At 38.5% G+C, this 16,158-nt stretch overlaps 1 protein-coding gene and 1 long non-coding RNA gene across 2 annotated transcripts; one reads left to right on the top strand and one right to left on the bottom strand.

Moving 5' to 3' along the window:
• The first annotated feature begins 203 nt into the window (after positions 1 to 203).
• On the top strand, positions 204 to 13,335 carry LOC122354533. The gene is made up of 2 exons (XR_006252121.1): positions 204 to 482; positions 10,141 to 13,335. It is a non-coding gene; the product is annotated as an uncharacterized LOC122354533 (long non-coding RNA).
• fam174c (family with sequence similarity 174 member C) lies at positions 13,101 to 15,856 on the bottom strand. The gene is made up of 3 exons (XM_043252734.1): positions 15,446 to 15,856; positions 14,457 to 14,585; positions 13,101 to 14,313 (listed from the first exon to the last, which is right to left on the bottom strand). Exons 1-3 carry the CDS (start codon positions 15,721 to 15,723, stop codon positions 14,310 to 14,312), a joined length of 411 nt encoding a protein of 136 aa, XP_043108669.1. The 5' UTR covers positions 15,724 to 15,856; the 3' UTR covers positions 13,101 to 14,309.
• Between the last annotated feature and the right edge of the window lie 302 nt (positions 15,857 to 16,158).

Genomic DNA, 16,158 nt, shown 5'->3' with positions numbered 1-16,158 from the left:
GATTCAGAACTGAACTTTCCAAATATAGACTTAAAAATAACTGTTTTGAGTCACTAAAATGAATCAGACCTTCCAACACTAAATATGAGAAAGAGCCACAAGCAAAACCAATGTGACGTTTCAACAGCAGTGAAAAGTAGGTATAAAGTAGAAAAGCAGGCACTATCATGCTACTGAACAAAAATGTGGTTACTAGTGTCACTGCTTGTAGTCAGCTACTGCCAGCTCACTTCTGTTCTACTCTTCTTCTTTATTTCCATCTCTCACCTTCTCTCTCGCTCTCTCTGATTGATGGGATGTGAGCTGTGGTATGAGTTCGGACAAGCTTAAAGATGTCAGCACCAGCAACATTTTGGAAAAGCCATGAACACCTTCTCACCGCCTCTTCTGACAGCGTCAGCGAGAAGACAGACTGATGAGGAATGAGACCAGGAAGATGGATGCATGGGCAAGGAGAGCAGAACGATGGATGAATCGGAAAGGTACGAGGAAAGATGGATAGATGTCTCAACTGTCAAACACGTTACCAGTCATGTGTGAGGGGCATCAGTCTTAACTGAGTCCAAAACTCTAAATTAAATCAATGGCAGCAGAGCGTGAAGTATCAATGCCTAATCATTCAAAACTGCTTTGTTTTTTTTGACAGTAAGATCGAGTTAAAGGGATAGTTCATTCAAAAATGACAAATCTGGTGTAATTTACACAACCTCCAGACCTTTTTCTGTTGAACACAAAAGATATTTTGAAGAATGCAGTTGTTTGTCCCTATTGACTTCCATAGTATGAAATATACACACACACACACATTATATATATTATTATTAATAACAAGTCAGTGGGAACCAGAAACTATTTGGCTTTTTCTCAGAAAGGTCTGCATCCAATGTGATTAGTTTTATTAATATAGAAAAACTTTCATTTTTATTTTTCTATGTTAATTTCAGCTTAAGTTTTAGTGCTTTTGACATTTTAAATGATAATACAGCTTTTATACAATTGTACTAATTTAAGTACTCAACTTGAAGGTAACATTCCTCTCTTTTTTAAAATTCATGTTTTTCATCTAACATTCATATTCTATGATCTTTTTTGTATCAATTTTTTATTTTAACATTCAAACATTCCTCTTCAAATTTGTCCACATTTATTTTGTAATGGAATCTTTAGAAAAATAAAGTTACTAAAAAAAATATTAATACAGCAACCAAATGTATCAAAATATTCATTCTTCTGTGGAATCATTTCCTGACATCTCCATCCATAATGTTTATTAAAAGGTCTAAAATAATGTTTAAAAGGACAGTGAACTCTAGATCCAGTGAATCCTCTAGTATATCAAGGGTGGGAGGTCAATAAATATCAATACTTTGAATACTCTGCATACATATTTCTTATGCGCTCTCTGACTGCTTTTACCCAAAAATGATATGGAGATGACTCCTTGAAGAATCCTACAAACACTTTCCATGTGCGCTTCACGCATGACTGGCCCACCTCTCGAGTGTTCATCTGTCCCACAAGCCTCACAGTTCAACCTCTAGTCCTCATTTTCCGTGGGCTGGTCCTGCTTAGGTCTGGGTCGTGAGGCCAGCCCTCGCCCAGACCTCGAGGAAAGAGCGACAGTACAGTCGAAGGCAAATTCCAATAGTTTGCAGCAGGGGCTTTGTATCCCCACTGAGAGTGTTGATGGCTCCGGAGCACAGTGAGGACAGGGGTGGGTATCGTTCATTGAAAACATACGGAGAGCCAACAGGAGAACAGAGCCCGATAAACACCCTATCTGTGCACAAATCAATTAGAAGAGGGCGTCTAGATGTCGGCGCTGGAGTGCGTTCAAACACACACGCCCCACAAAAGCATTACAAGGAAAAATAGACGCATCTCTATCGCTTTATTACATTTTCAAAACGCAGGTGGCAACAGTAGGCATAGCGCATGGCCTCCACCGGCTTATATGAATAACTTAGAGACCACCGACGGCTGCTCCTGATAGCTGGAAAACTCATGATGGCTTTTGAGTGAGAACTCCAGGGCGGGAAGCGATCGCCGCATGCATCTTTGAACTGTTGTCTAACTGCTGGTGGCAGCACAGAGCTGCTGCAGGGCCGACGGCGAGCGGGGCAGAATTGCCTCAGCCTGGTGCCGCCATCAGATGCAGAGGAAGATGGAGATGTGCAGTTAAGAGCCTCGTTTAGGGAGGAACGCAGATGCTCCACCTGCCTCCCATTGTGAATATGTGTGTGCGTGATGTTTGAGAGACACAGAAGCGGAGTGGATTTACACTTTAGGAAGCCACAAGTGATTTTGCACTTTAGGTTGCGACTAAAAGTAGTGGTGTTACTAAGTAAACTGCATTTTGTCCGTTTTTCTAGCAACTTTTGAGTAAAGTAGCAGTTAATATGCCAAATGCTATAGTAATGTCTCAGGCTTTGTTGATGTCAGCAGGCAATGTCTGAGCCTACAGAGGATAGTCAGTCAGATAGAAGGATGCATGATCAGACTAAACTGTCTTGGGCGACATTTTACTAAAGCGTAGACCACAAGTATATCATAGAAACCATTGTTACCAGTGGTCTCTAATGAGAATACACTACAATAATTTTTACATCTGAACAGTTACCGATTCTGTAAATAGTGACAAAGGAAGCATGGGCATCATAATTAAAAGTTGGCATAATAATCAAGGAACGTACCATCGCCGCAGCAGGCACCTGAAAACAACCAGACCCTCATTTTCCGTCAGGTTTAGCTACGCAATGTAGCTACAGAGGAGTCAAGTTTTAAATAGGAAAAATAATGAAACTCATTTTTAAACGAGATGCTTCTGATCTAATCAGACTCAATGATCTATGCTAAGCTATGCTAAAAGTGTTTCCAGACCACAAGATCGGCTGAATGGATTAAAAAAAAATGGTAAAACGCAGCAATGTTTTTTTAAGTGGAGTGTTCCTTTAACTTATTTGACGTAATCAGCCTTGTTTACGTCCGGAGGAAGGCACGTGCATGAATGTAATCTGTGGTTGTTTACGCCTAAGGGAAAGCATACGTATGTGTTGTGACACTCTCTAAAATGGCGGAAGACATAACTCAGGGGAGAAAAATTTTATTTTTGTGTTTTTTGTCCTTGTATACTCCTAGCATCAACATCAGTTGAGCCACTGATGTCAACATGGACTGCTTTACCTGTGTTTTTACTAGGATCTGGATTTCAGTTGAGTTGCCGTCTGCGAAGGGTCAGATTTCTTCAAAAATATCTTAGTTTAGGGTTTGGAACGACGTGAGGGTGAGTAATTAATGACGGAATTTTCATTTTGCGGTGAACTAACCCTTTAAGTCTCACTTGGTTGACCAGATTAGACCGAGCTAAATCTAATCTAAAGTTGATAAACAGACAAAAGAAGACAACAAGTGCTTCCACTCTCAGCCGACTGATAATGAGCAACTACCTGAGTAGACTGGCACCGTCATTAGGAGCCTGCCGGGGGAGCTGCCTCTGGTCGTCTAATTACACACACAGGATTGTGGTGTCACTCCTAAACTCCGCTGTCATCGGACACAGATGGGGTTTGATACCTTTAATTAGTGCGCGCTGCTCCCTACACAGCTCTCGGGTGCTAATCAGAGACAACAGCGTGCAGTACATCAACATATGACCCCACTGCGGTCACACTGCGCCCCCGCCGGGCCTCGTATGGCAGTGGAGACGCAGGGGAATAATCTATTAAATACTCGACAGGAAATCGAAAGAGATGAGAGGAGAGATGATGGCTTGAACTGTGACCAGAAGAGCATGAAGGGAAAATGAAGGCCCACAGCTCTCTCTCTCTAGAATGAAGAGATTAGAGATCTTAAAAAGCAGTAGGAGATGTGTGAGATGTTGGAGTCGGTGAGTAGCACGAGGCATCACTCACAAGTGTGTGTGTGTGTGTGTGTGTGTGTGTGTGTGAGAGAGAGAGAGTACATACTGCGCAAGTGTGAGGGCACACAGACGAAAGGCCACACTGCAGGTGTGACCAGGAGAAATACTCAACATTTCTTTGGCACCGCTGTGCGTGTTGAAATGAGGAATAAGGCAGTGTGTGTTTAATAATGAGAGGATATTAAAAAGATGGCTCATCCCAAAATGAAAATTCTGTCATTTATGCACCTTCATGTTGTTCAAAACATGTTTTTTTTCCCTTTACGGAACATAAAGAGTCACTTTTAGTGACTCAAGTTGTCTGTTCAATAAAAGTTGTGTTCAGAAAACACACACACATATTACAGGATTTTTTTCTCTCTCTCTCTCTCTCTTTTTTTATATCTTCTTTTGTGTTCCACGAAAAATAAAAAATAAGTCATACAGGCTTGGAACAACATGAGGGTGCAAATGATGATAGAATGTTCATAGAAACTATGGCAACTAACAAAAGATTATTAACGCTCTTAATTCAATTGAGCTTCTTAATACAAAGAGACTAAGAGTGACATGAAAATAAGAAACAAACAGAGGCTTGACTGAGGTTTGTGTCTTTTTGTCTTTGATTATGGCATTTCAGATTAATCCAAAATATAATTGCATTTGGTGATTAGAGGTTTTCAGTCATCAGATTTTCTCATTTTAAAAAGCATGGCATGCAGTCCTGGAGTATTAAGTCTGAAAACTCAGAAATAAGTTCATCTTGAAGATTTCTGAATGGGTTTTAGCTTAGATGCTTACAATAAGGTCAGGGGTTAACACAAGTTCAAGATATTTTCATGTTAGATTTTGCTGTGACCAGCAAAAGTTTATGATTATTACATGGTTTCACAAGTGAAGAAGTAAAATGCTAAATGTAGGCTATGTACACCATGTCCAGAAATTTAAATTATTGTATTAATTACTCGAGCTCATGTCGTTTTAACCCCCTTAGACCTGTGTCCATCTTTGGAGCACAAATGAAGATTTTTTTTTCTGACTGCATGGTTCAAATGTAATTTCATGAAGCTATATGAATACTTTGTGCGCACAAATTTCTTCCCTTTTGTGTCAGTCGCACGTTTACAAGAGAACAAAAAGTATTCTAGTAGCTTCGTAGCTATTTTATCGTTGTCCTTACCACCCGTCTGCCTCTTGAATATGTCAATTTATTGCAATGCTGTCTATGCAAGGTCAGAAAGCTCTCAGATTTCATAAAAAAAAATTATATTTTTGTTGCAAAGATGAACAGGTTTGGAACGACGTTATCTTTTTTGCATGAACTAAGCTTTAAGATTCCCAAAACTCTTATCAGTCTTAATTAAAACATTTCCCAGAAAGTTAAATTAGGTTGTAGTATGTATGTAGTATGTTTTAGTAGTAAAAGTATGATTATATGATTATTGTGAAAGCGGTCTAGTTAGTAGATAATAAAATATTTTGATCTTGTCTTCACCACAGACCTTATTTCATTTAACCGAAAACCCATTAAAATAAAAAAAACACTACATTAAAGTATTGTTTGTTTATGTTTTGCCAGTTGTCTGGGATTTGGACACTGACACCTAGTGACATGGATGTAGCTAAAACATTTTAAAGTGCACCTATTATGGATATCTGAAAATTAGATTTCATGCGATGTGCAACTCTAAGTTAATAAAAAAAACATCCTGCAAAGTTTTAAATCTGAAAGTGCATTGTGCATGAAGTTACCGTCTCTCAAAAGAAAGAGTCGACTCAGAGGCATTAAAATCAAGTTGTTTTTTTTTAAACAAATTCCAAGCCATTTCATGTTGATGTCAACATGCATACTGCCCTCACACTTTTTACACTTTTCGCATTGGTCTGAAAGAAAATGCAAATTCATTCTTTGCCACTAGGTGCCACAATAGTGTTTTTTCCAGTAACGCCGTACACAAAGTAGCATTGCACTCTTTGTAAGGCATTACAGGCATGATGCAGTGAAATCACCGGAGATCAGAGTCATGTAAAAGAGGGTTTGGAAAAATTGATCGTTTGCGAGCCGTTGAGCAAACAAGATGACAACAAAAGTGTTTTTTTTACATTGCATGCATGGTAACCTGTTGTTGGCCATTATAGATGCACTTTAAACCAATTTTCAAAATTACGCATTTAAAAAAAAAAAGACAAAAACGTTTAATGATTGGAGAAATGACCGTTAGAGATCCTGTCCTGTGACACTCTCACAAACTCCCCAGCAACGCTTAAATTGGCCTCTCAAAGTTGCCTCACCTCTTTGAACATAAAAGTTTACGTTTTTATTGTAAACTCTGCATAAAAAGTGCAGCGAGCAATAATCTCTCAGCAAATAAGACTCAGTGGCCTATTTATACCTGTTATGACTCTGAAAAGATCTGCAAAAAAAACGGCGGCAGATTTTCACACTGCCTTCTCCGAGCCCAAATGACTTTTTCATGAGCCTAATAGGAAATTATGGGTTATTATATTCTGCCGCTTGACACCCTGATTATAAAACAGCGCAACACAAAGAACTGCAGGAGAGTGGGAGAGGAAAAAATGAGCCGGGGAAGAATGTACCACTTTATTTTTGAAAAGAATCACATTCTCTAATTCATTACTCTCCCAAGAAGCAATATACACCTCATTACACTAAAATGAACGGAAAAAATAATTTTCCCGCCTTACATTTGCTCATGACTGCGACCTAATCCTCAGGGCCTCGGGGTAACCTACTCTACTCCCCCAACATCCACCCCCCGAAAAATCTCATCAGCCCTCATTTGCCTCTAATTCAGCTATCTGTTCAACTTTAACCATCCATCTGCCCCTCTCAGCCGACAGTAGAGGAGGCTATAGCGAAATGTATACCGTGTTTTACGAGATTTACAGCAACTACATTCATCACCAAGGAACAAGTCCCGAGAGTTTCTTGAGTGTTCAGCCGTTAAGATAAAGACAATTCTACTCCGGCCAGCTCTTAAGAGCCTCGGTGCTCTCTTTTTAAAACATCGAAAAAGTGCCTTTTCCCCATAAAGCACAGAGTAACAACAGTCTCTGAATTCCTGCAGGTCTCGTTGGAACAAATCATTACATTAACACGTTAAAGCACAAGATATATGGCCATGTTGCTCCAAAAGAAGACTTTTTGGAGCGGTTTCTTGGCACGATTGCGAAATTCTCCACATTCAACTCCTCACAACGGTCCAGCGAGAGATGACAAACTCATTGGGTCTCTGATGACTGATGGAGCACTTCTTTTAATATAGCGTGTTTTTGTTCTTCAGTTACCGAGGCTTTTGGATTTTAAAGTTGTGTTTTAGGATTCTTCTGGCACTGTTCTCAACCTCAAAGAAAGGATGTGGGAGATAAGTCGATTCTGTCAAAGCAATCTGTCGCAAACAGAATGAATAATATTTGTCTTTTTATTTTCAAAACCTTTTTTTTTTATTATTTCAGCCAATTAAATAGATTTTTATGGGCATTTGATAAGCACGGCTTTTATTTTTTGCTTTAATTATGACTTTTTTAATTACTATTTTGGTTAATAAAGTTGAATCCGGTTGTGGGGGGGGGCACAAATACTGCTTTGAAATACTGTTCAGCTGGAATCTCAAACTAGGTTGTCGTCTTTTTCAGCTTGTCTGGATTAGTTATTGCAAAAATCATAAATTCTAGGGTAATACCCAAAATGAATTAAACCACCTTATTACAAAATGGATATTTAACTGCAGACATGGTACTTTAATGTCTCTATCTATAACTATCAGTTATGTCTTTATAAAGAGACTGCTCACTTTGCAGCCATATTTGTAAAACCTCCGGACTTCTATTTCAGGCATCTATTCCTGTCTATGGGGAAATCCTGAAAAACTGCTTGAAATTCACATTTCTTTTTAAATTCAGTTCAAATTCACAAGTCAGCAATAAAATCTGACATGAACTGTATGTGTGTGTGTGTGTTTGTTATATATATATATATATACACACATTCTGCTATATTGCACACTGCTATTTCTCTAAGAATAACTCATCTTAAGACAAAAAAGGTCCCTAAACATTGCAGTATTAATTTATGGTTATGGAACATTCATTTTATGATACATAAAACCTTAGACAGTTGACTTAAATTTCTGGCGTCCTAATGAAAATACTATGCGTGAAATGTTAGACACTTTATGCACAGCAGCATTTTTTTTATGTCCCAGATTACCCTCCATGTACTACTCAACCAATTTAAAAAGTACGTATTAAATCTACCATGCTGTTGCTATAATGTGATGTGACATAAGAACATGGCATCTCTTCCTATCCCGAGGCATCATGGGATATTAAAACGCCCATTGAATGCACACTTTAAAAGTTCATCATCTGTGAAATCTTCGCTTACTTTTGCATTCAGACATACTGCTTTGTGACATACATTTTTTGTTTGTTTGTTTTTTTTACATACTAAATAGTAGGGAAGTATGCGATTTACAAAGTTATAGTAGCTTATCTATAGTAAGTATCAATATAATATAATAAAAAATGATCTTATTAATGAATAATATAAAACAAAAAGACAAAAGGTAGCAAAATTTAGAGTGTTTCCCACTTATCCTGCATCACCTTTGTGGGTATGATACCAAACACTTGACAGCTTTCGTTCCAGCATCCATGAGAAACAGCAGCAGTTCAATAGAGCCACCGAATAAAAGCAAATCTTCCATCACCTGCTTGAACTGCACTGTTGAGTGTAGTTCAGCTTTCTCTGAAGTGTCCGTCAACCTTATATCGAACATGGTCCAATGGACGTGCGCGTCGTGCGTTTGAGGGGTGTTTAGTGAAGGATTATGCAAATGAAATTTGGGAGAGGGAAAAAAAAATCCTGTCCAAAAATGACTCGGGCGTAACGCTTGCTCAGGCGGGGTGCTTGACTAGCGTGTGTGACCGAGCCGCCAATGCCCACGCTTTCCCACAATCCAGCTTTGTTCACTGGGACGTCACCGCGAGGGTCTGCGGAGAGGAGCAAGAGCAAGAAAAAAAAAAAGAAGAGAAGGAACAAAGAGCGGTAGATAACTATGGAAAGATACTGGTCCATCTTTCCATCTCATTTCTATCAGATTTACTACCGCATAAAATACACCCTTTGGGAAAACAGAGCTCAATCGCTCGACTCGAACCTGTACGACAGAGAACATTGTCATGATTTCCTTTCCATTAACTTTCTAAAGTTTCTGGTGAAGCTACAATCCAACAATCACGGGCAATTATTAAAGGTCAGCTGCTCGAATTAACTAACTGCTCAGAAGGGAAAATGAGTATAGTTCCCCACGGCCCAGAACGTGGTCTGATTACATTCAGAGTAGCATACTTAACATGCTATCCGTTTCATTTCCATTCGTACTGTAATCATTTCGACTATTTGTAATATGCAGCATTAGATGCATACAAGCCATCTGGATTGGGTTGCACATATATACATATACACACATATACATATATATATATACACACACACACACACACACACACACACATACATACATACATACATATAACATTTATCAAAATGTGCAGCATACATACATACAGAGTACTGTGTATCCCACAATGCAATGCTATGAGACTGAAGGAAATGCAGTTGTGAGTTGTATTCTCTTTTGACTCGATTTATAAAATACAATGCAACATAATTTAGCCTTATTTTTAAGATGATGACGGACACACACACGCAACGTGATTTTTAACAAAATCGCTATTACTTATACATTTTTACTGAGGAATACTGCTTACTTTTAATAGAGAATAATAAGAAGCTACTATCAACGTTTATTATCTAACAAATAGTCTTATTTTCATCTTCATTGGATCCTTTTAATGAATTATACCTTCTTGGAAGTTTCTTTGTAATAAATATTTAGTTTTATACAGTATATCTGAAATATTTATAAAAATATATGTAATTAAAATATTGCAAATTAAATGTAAAATGTGTCGGTGTGTGTATATATCACAATATTTCTAGATGAGATTATACCCAATCAGTTTCTCTTGCTTCTTGTATATTCTCAAAACAAAAATGATGATTAGATCATTTTAAATCATCATAAATTTTGGGAAATTGGGCTGAAAGAAAATATTTTTTCCTTACAGGGAGCTTTTGCATCAGTTTTTGTCATGCAGTAAAGCATGTAAGATCGAAACTGTCCTTTGTGAAACTGTAGGTATGTTTATTACAGGTTTAAGCAGATGCTGTCCCAAGAGCTGAGAAAGGACGCAAAATAGCAGGAAGAAAGTTTGCCTGGGCGCCTTTGAACTCCCCGGGTCAGGGAAATCACCACGAACGCACCAGACTCACCAGCAGAAACATCCTCAGCATCTCTCTGACCCACGGGTGAGACTGACGGACGCCGATGAGCTCTTTAACTGATGCCAGTCAGCAGAAGAACACAATGCAGAAGCTACAGCTTTAGCTGAAAATTGCCTGGAACTTCCAGGAGGAATATTTTATGCTTGCTGTGCAGACAATGGACAAATGGCCGAGGAAAGCCAGAGCGACTCAGTGGGGAACCAGGAAAATCTCCACACCAGCCTCCGGATTTCAGACAAAGAGGCACAAAAGGTAATTTTTTATCTGCCGAGCAGCATCTAAAAGGTATCAAGCGGGAGCTGCTTTTCACGGCTGAGAGCGCAGATGGAGTGCTGAATCAAGCTGGGATGATCATCAACAACACACCACTGCTCTTCTGCCTTTCAAACAGTCCGAGCGTAGCTTTTCACTAAGTTGGATTTTCTTTCTCTTTTTTCTTTTTTTTTTTTTTTTTTTGGACTGAATTAATCTCTCTTCTAGCACGCTTCTTAAAATGGGATCCCGCACAAAGCTTAGCCTTCGCATTTCTAGTTTTTCTTCCTTTTTTTTTATGCATTTTTCCAAATTCCTGCTGCGGCGATCAATAGCGTTTGTCATTTGTTCTCCTTGTTGGCTTGTCTTGCCACATTTTCAGGAGGTCGGTAAATTGGTCCTGACTAGAGTCAACCGGAATCATCAAAAGCAAATCCCATCAGAGGACAATTTATTGTTCTCCAGCTAGAAAACTCTTTTGCCGCTTAATATTGAAAAACATTTCAAGACAGGCCAACGAAGCATGAATGTTACGAATGAAATACACTTAACCTCCCCAAAAAACACTTGATGAGCACAATTTTCTATCCACGCGTTGACTTTTTTTTTTGCTTTCTTAAAAAAAGGAAGCCTAGACAAAATATATCAAATGGCTAATGTCTTTAAAATAAAGCTTACTTGTGGCTTTAGGAGGCGGGACATTCTCGTTCAGGGATCATCTGATTGGTCAAAAACTGTGTAACGCTGGAAGAGTCATCGGTACGTTTTGCTTTGTATCTCCAAAGGGACGACAGTACGTTTTAAAGGTGATAATGACAGGTAGCGGCTGAAAAAAATTAGTTTTCCCGCCCCTTCCTCAGACTCGATGCGGGTTGCCAGATTGAAGATGCACAGCACGAACAAAGCGCCACTGACAACGCAAGGTGACAAACCTTATACCCTAAACTAATGAGTTAATTTATCTGCTTTTTAAAATACCTGTGGCCATAGAACTTTTTGGATGGATACTAAGGATAGGTTGGGTAGAATTAATCTTTAACCCAGTTCGTTTGCTCACTTCCATGCCTGCGGTAACGCTTTCGAACTGGCAACCCGGGCTGTCTAAACTATTACTTGGTAAACTGTGAGCGCGCGGAATCACAGCAGACCAAAACAAAAACAGCTATTCCAATACAGAAATCACATTTTCAAAGCGAATTAGCTGGTTTTAGCGCCGTTTTTCAAGTAACTTTCCTGAATGTCTGCGAATTATGGCGTTTTTAGGCATTTTGGTAGAATCAAAAAACTTTTAAACGCTTGTCTGATAAAATTGGATTTCGCCTATTTTTTATTACTCTATTGAAAGCTAAACGATAACTTTAAACATTTTATTATGTTATGAAAAATGCTTTTTTATTTTTATTTGTTGCACAGGTATGGTAATAGTACATAATACATTCACCATATTCATGCACTGGGCTATATAAAGAACACAAAGCTAGGCTACTTCAAAACCATTCTCATTATATTTAGCAAACGCCAATTATTTTGTGACATGGATATGTTATAATAATATGTTACCCTTGCTTTTGTTTTTTGTCATTTTCATTCATCTCTCGCAGCCTTCATCTTTCAACTCCACAGAACTGTAACCAGTTTCCATTCAAACTCAGAATTTAATCGAGTTTCTGAAATATATGGTGTAAGACTGTTGCTCATTAAGCAGCGATGAAGTGAGCAGAAAATGACAAAACCCATCATGGTGTTAATGTAATATAATGATTATGTCTGTTTTGACCTCTTTTGACCCTGAACTTGTAAAGCGCTATTTCTGCGCCGATGTGGCTGAATTTGGAGAATATGAACCTTTCTGTTGTTCCAGCATAATGATGTTTATAAACTTAATTCTCCATGTTATTTAGCCGTTTTAATGGTTCATAAGGCAGGAAGGAGGCCAAGCTCAACTGGGCAACTGCTGACATTGTGTGTGTGTGTGTGTGTGTGTGTGTGTGTGTATGCAGCTCTGCTATTAGACAGACAGATGGCGCCATCTAGTGACTAAAAATCACATGAAAGAAAACAAAATGATTCAAAACAACACAATTAGAATGAAAAGTACAGAATGAAAGCCACTATATTGTTAGTATAAAGAGTAGGAAGCCCCTTCACAAGAGAAAGAAATGTTATGTTTATGCCCAATTTTTAATTACACTAAAGACTAGAACATTAATTATAATAATGCAACATTAGCGTTCTGGCAGCAAAAAAGAGATATAAATATTAAGCGCAGCATAGATTATATTTTGAGTAAATTATCACTCAACAGAGACGATTCCCCTTAACGATAACTTAACTATGCAATTATTTACAAAATATTTAGTATAAAAATTACAATCATCTTTGATGAAACTACTTGTCATGATTAAAAAAAATAACATGCTGGTTAAATATGTTTTGAAGCTGGGATGTTGGTTTAAGCTGCAGACCAGCGAAGGATCCAGCTTCAAAACATACCTAATAAGAATATGCCGTTTTTGTTCGATTTGAGCGAAAAGGAGATTACTTTTTTATGTAAAAGACTCAAGAAAACAACAAGGGTGAAAATAGAGAAGAGAATTTAATTACAAAAGATCCCAAATCACATTCAATCAAACGGAATTACAAAAAGGGAATGAATGAAAGGCACACTTCAGGAATCATTGAAATTATGTACATTAAATATCGATACAGTGACACTTCATGCATTGCTGTCAAAAATCAGTGAGTGTACTTGAAAAAAATACCATGTTATCGACGCGCACACACACACACACACACACACACACACACACACCTTAAATGTTGGAAATGTAAGAATGCTGATATTGGATCCATATACCTCAAGATGGCTTCCTCTTGGCTTCCCAGCATATTACACCACTTCCATTACACAATGCAGTATTGCACCCATCGCGTCTCACAAAACCTCAGAGATCATGCCGAGTAACACTAAACACAGAAGCACATCTGCATGTGGAACCAGCACTGCGTGGCAATGTTTAGTCTCTAAAAATTAATTCCTTTTATTTACGCAAACAATCTTGAAACGGTGCAATGATGAGCAGTCAGGAGTGTCACCACGTCGGAAAATATCACACGTTGCTGTTGTAGTTTTTAAACCCTAAAAATCAAAGTGCATCTCTTACATACGCTGGTATTTGGCAGAATCATGCGCGCGGCCTCGATGAATTTATCAGATCACATCTGAAATCAACACCCAGAACAGTCCCCGTACAGTAAGGAAAGAAAGACGAAAAAAAGAAGAATGCATTTTTAAAAAAAAACCTCTCTCTTAATTCGACAGTCCACCTAAAAAACCCAACGAATTTAGATAGTCCAAACAATATAATAGACATAGAAATCAGCAAACAGCTTTCAGGCCTTTTAAAGTGTCGGTGGACTGGAGACGAGGGAAAAAATTGTTTACAGTATTAATTTTTTAACGTGTCAACTGGGACAAGAGTTTTAAACCTCTAAAAATGATGCATAAGTAACTTTGGCACAAAACACAGTTTTGACTTCCTGCCACAACAAAAACATTTATGACCTTCCAAGAAACGTCCAAGAAGATCTATTTGGTCATATCCGTCCAAAATATACCTAAACCTACACATTCCACTTAATCTTGGTAAAAGGCATCCAAGCACAGCGACTAGATCCTCGCGGTTGTAGAAAACGACAACAATCATTCAACAACCATTTTGGTGGAAATAATGGGATTGTCATCATCGTATTACATTTCTGACGGTATCAAACACCCCCAGAGATTCATCTGTTGAAAGAAAATAAAAACAGGTCAGACATAATATCTGTCTAAGCATGGATTTTCAACATCGCGGTCCAAAGTCTGAAGCTGAGCAGAGACCAGGTGTAATTTATGTCAATATTTGAAGAGATAATCTAGTGTTTGATGACCTTCTCAAAGATTTGGCTTCATAGACGGTGGTATCGTCCTCGTCGCTTTCCAGGTGGGCCATTTCCATCGTGTCGTCGTAGTTTGACAGGAGCCCATATTTCTTCCTTTGAATACCCGTTTTCTTTAGACTGGGACGAATCAGAGACAACACTTCAAGAAACAAACTAAAAACTATTAATTATACATTCATAAGCAAATTATGACTTCAAGGTCAGCCCCCCCATAGTAGGCCGCACATTGTTTTTGTTGTTAGGGTGACCGTTTTCCCTGAAATATTTTGGTTTTTGTAAATTGTCTAAAATATCCATGATTTGTTTTCTTATTGTTCCCGTACTTGAAAGTAATGACTGGACAAGTAGCCTGATCGATAGTGCGCGGTCATTGCCTACTTCTGACCAATCCTGGCGTGCGAGAAGGCAGGGTCGATATTAAACAGTCGAAGCAATAAAAAAATAAGCATACATGTGACGTGTGAGCACCATGAAGACTACGTAAATGGGAAAATACAAACAAAACCGGGAAAAGTAACGCAAAAAGAGAACATATGGTCACCCTGGTAATGGTCAACTGCTGGTCACGTGACGTTCACCGGCGCCCATGCCGTACAATAAAACGTTTGGTAACTCTAGAATCAGGTTAAGTACGAAGGTACGAAAAACAACAACAACAACAAATTCACAAACGTGTACTGATCATTAAAAATAAAATAAATGCACAAATGACTGTTTAAAAAGTCCAAAGCGCAGCGAATTATAACTTATCTTGTCCCACTACTACTAAAAATAAACTTAATAACGCAAAAAAAAGGATTAATTTACCCTAGATAGTTTACTCGACGTCAAATAACCGGTTATATGACTTAATCCTCAAAGTTTCTTAACGTGACAACGCTGCATTTTGTATCGCTAAGTTTAAACATCGCATACAATAAGCATACTGTGTAGTTATGATATAAAACCTCACTTGAGGTTATTTCCAGATGACTTACCGGACCGCTCTCACTAAGAAATACAGAACTCCGATTGCCGTGATCCCGATCAGAACATACAGAGCCCGGTTTATCATCGCGCTGTTCAGGTTGAATCCCATTTTTGAGTTTTTGGTGGTGTCAGATTTATGAGACTCTTCTGTTACGTTGCTGATGCTGATGCTGGAAGTGTTTCTGAGTGCGGGGTGTTTAGTGACGGTGGGCTTATTGCTCGTGTCATCGCCGAAAGAAACAGCCCACAAAGTCAAAATCAGAGGCAGCAGTCTTAAATGTGTCATAGTAGCTTGCGTTCGTGGTCGTTAAAGACAAGAGAAGACCCACACGCAACTATAAAGTTGGCTTTACCGACAGAATCCAGTTCCTCTTCCTGGTTGAAGACGACAGCACACGTGGTGTTACGGTAAATTGTGTCCTGAAGGGAATCGACAACGAGATCGGGTTCCCCTCTGAGGAAACGGAGGCGTTTAACTCAGTTCTTTTCCAGTGTGGCATATAGAAAATATGGCTATCGCGATCATTTTACTAGTCGAATCATATACTAAGCAACACCGTCGAAAAAACGGTAGCTACTAGCAGAGCCGTGGAAAGCACACTACATTAGTTACTATCGAGTGTGCGTCGATGCAAAACGCCACACTAGCGTATGTCCAGATAACGCTTACGTATGTTTATGTGATTTCTGTAATCACATATTTAAAAAAATATATATGTGT

The sequence above is a fragment of the Puntigrus tetrazona genome, chromosome 11 (genome assembly GCF_018831695.1).
Source record: "Puntigrus tetrazona isolate hp1 chromosome 11, ASM1883169v1, whole genome shotgun sequence".
In the NCBI taxonomy this organism is placed as follows: Eukaryota; Metazoa; Chordata; class Actinopteri; order Cypriniformes; family Cyprinidae; genus Puntigrus; species Puntigrus tetrazona.
Note: the sequence above shows the minus strand (reverse complement) of the source record. Positions and strands in the feature narration are given on the sequence as shown.

Bases quoted from the DNA above. Each gene is read 5' to 3' on its own strand.
- fam174c (XM_043252734.1), bottom strand. From the start codon at position 15,723: ATGACACATTTAAGACTGCTGCCTCTGATTTTGACTTTGTGGGCTGTT. The intron at 14,586-15,445 runs GTAAGTCATCTG...GATTCGTCCCAG, and splicing joins TTCTTAGTGAGAGCGGTCCG to TCTAAAGAAAACGGGTATTC.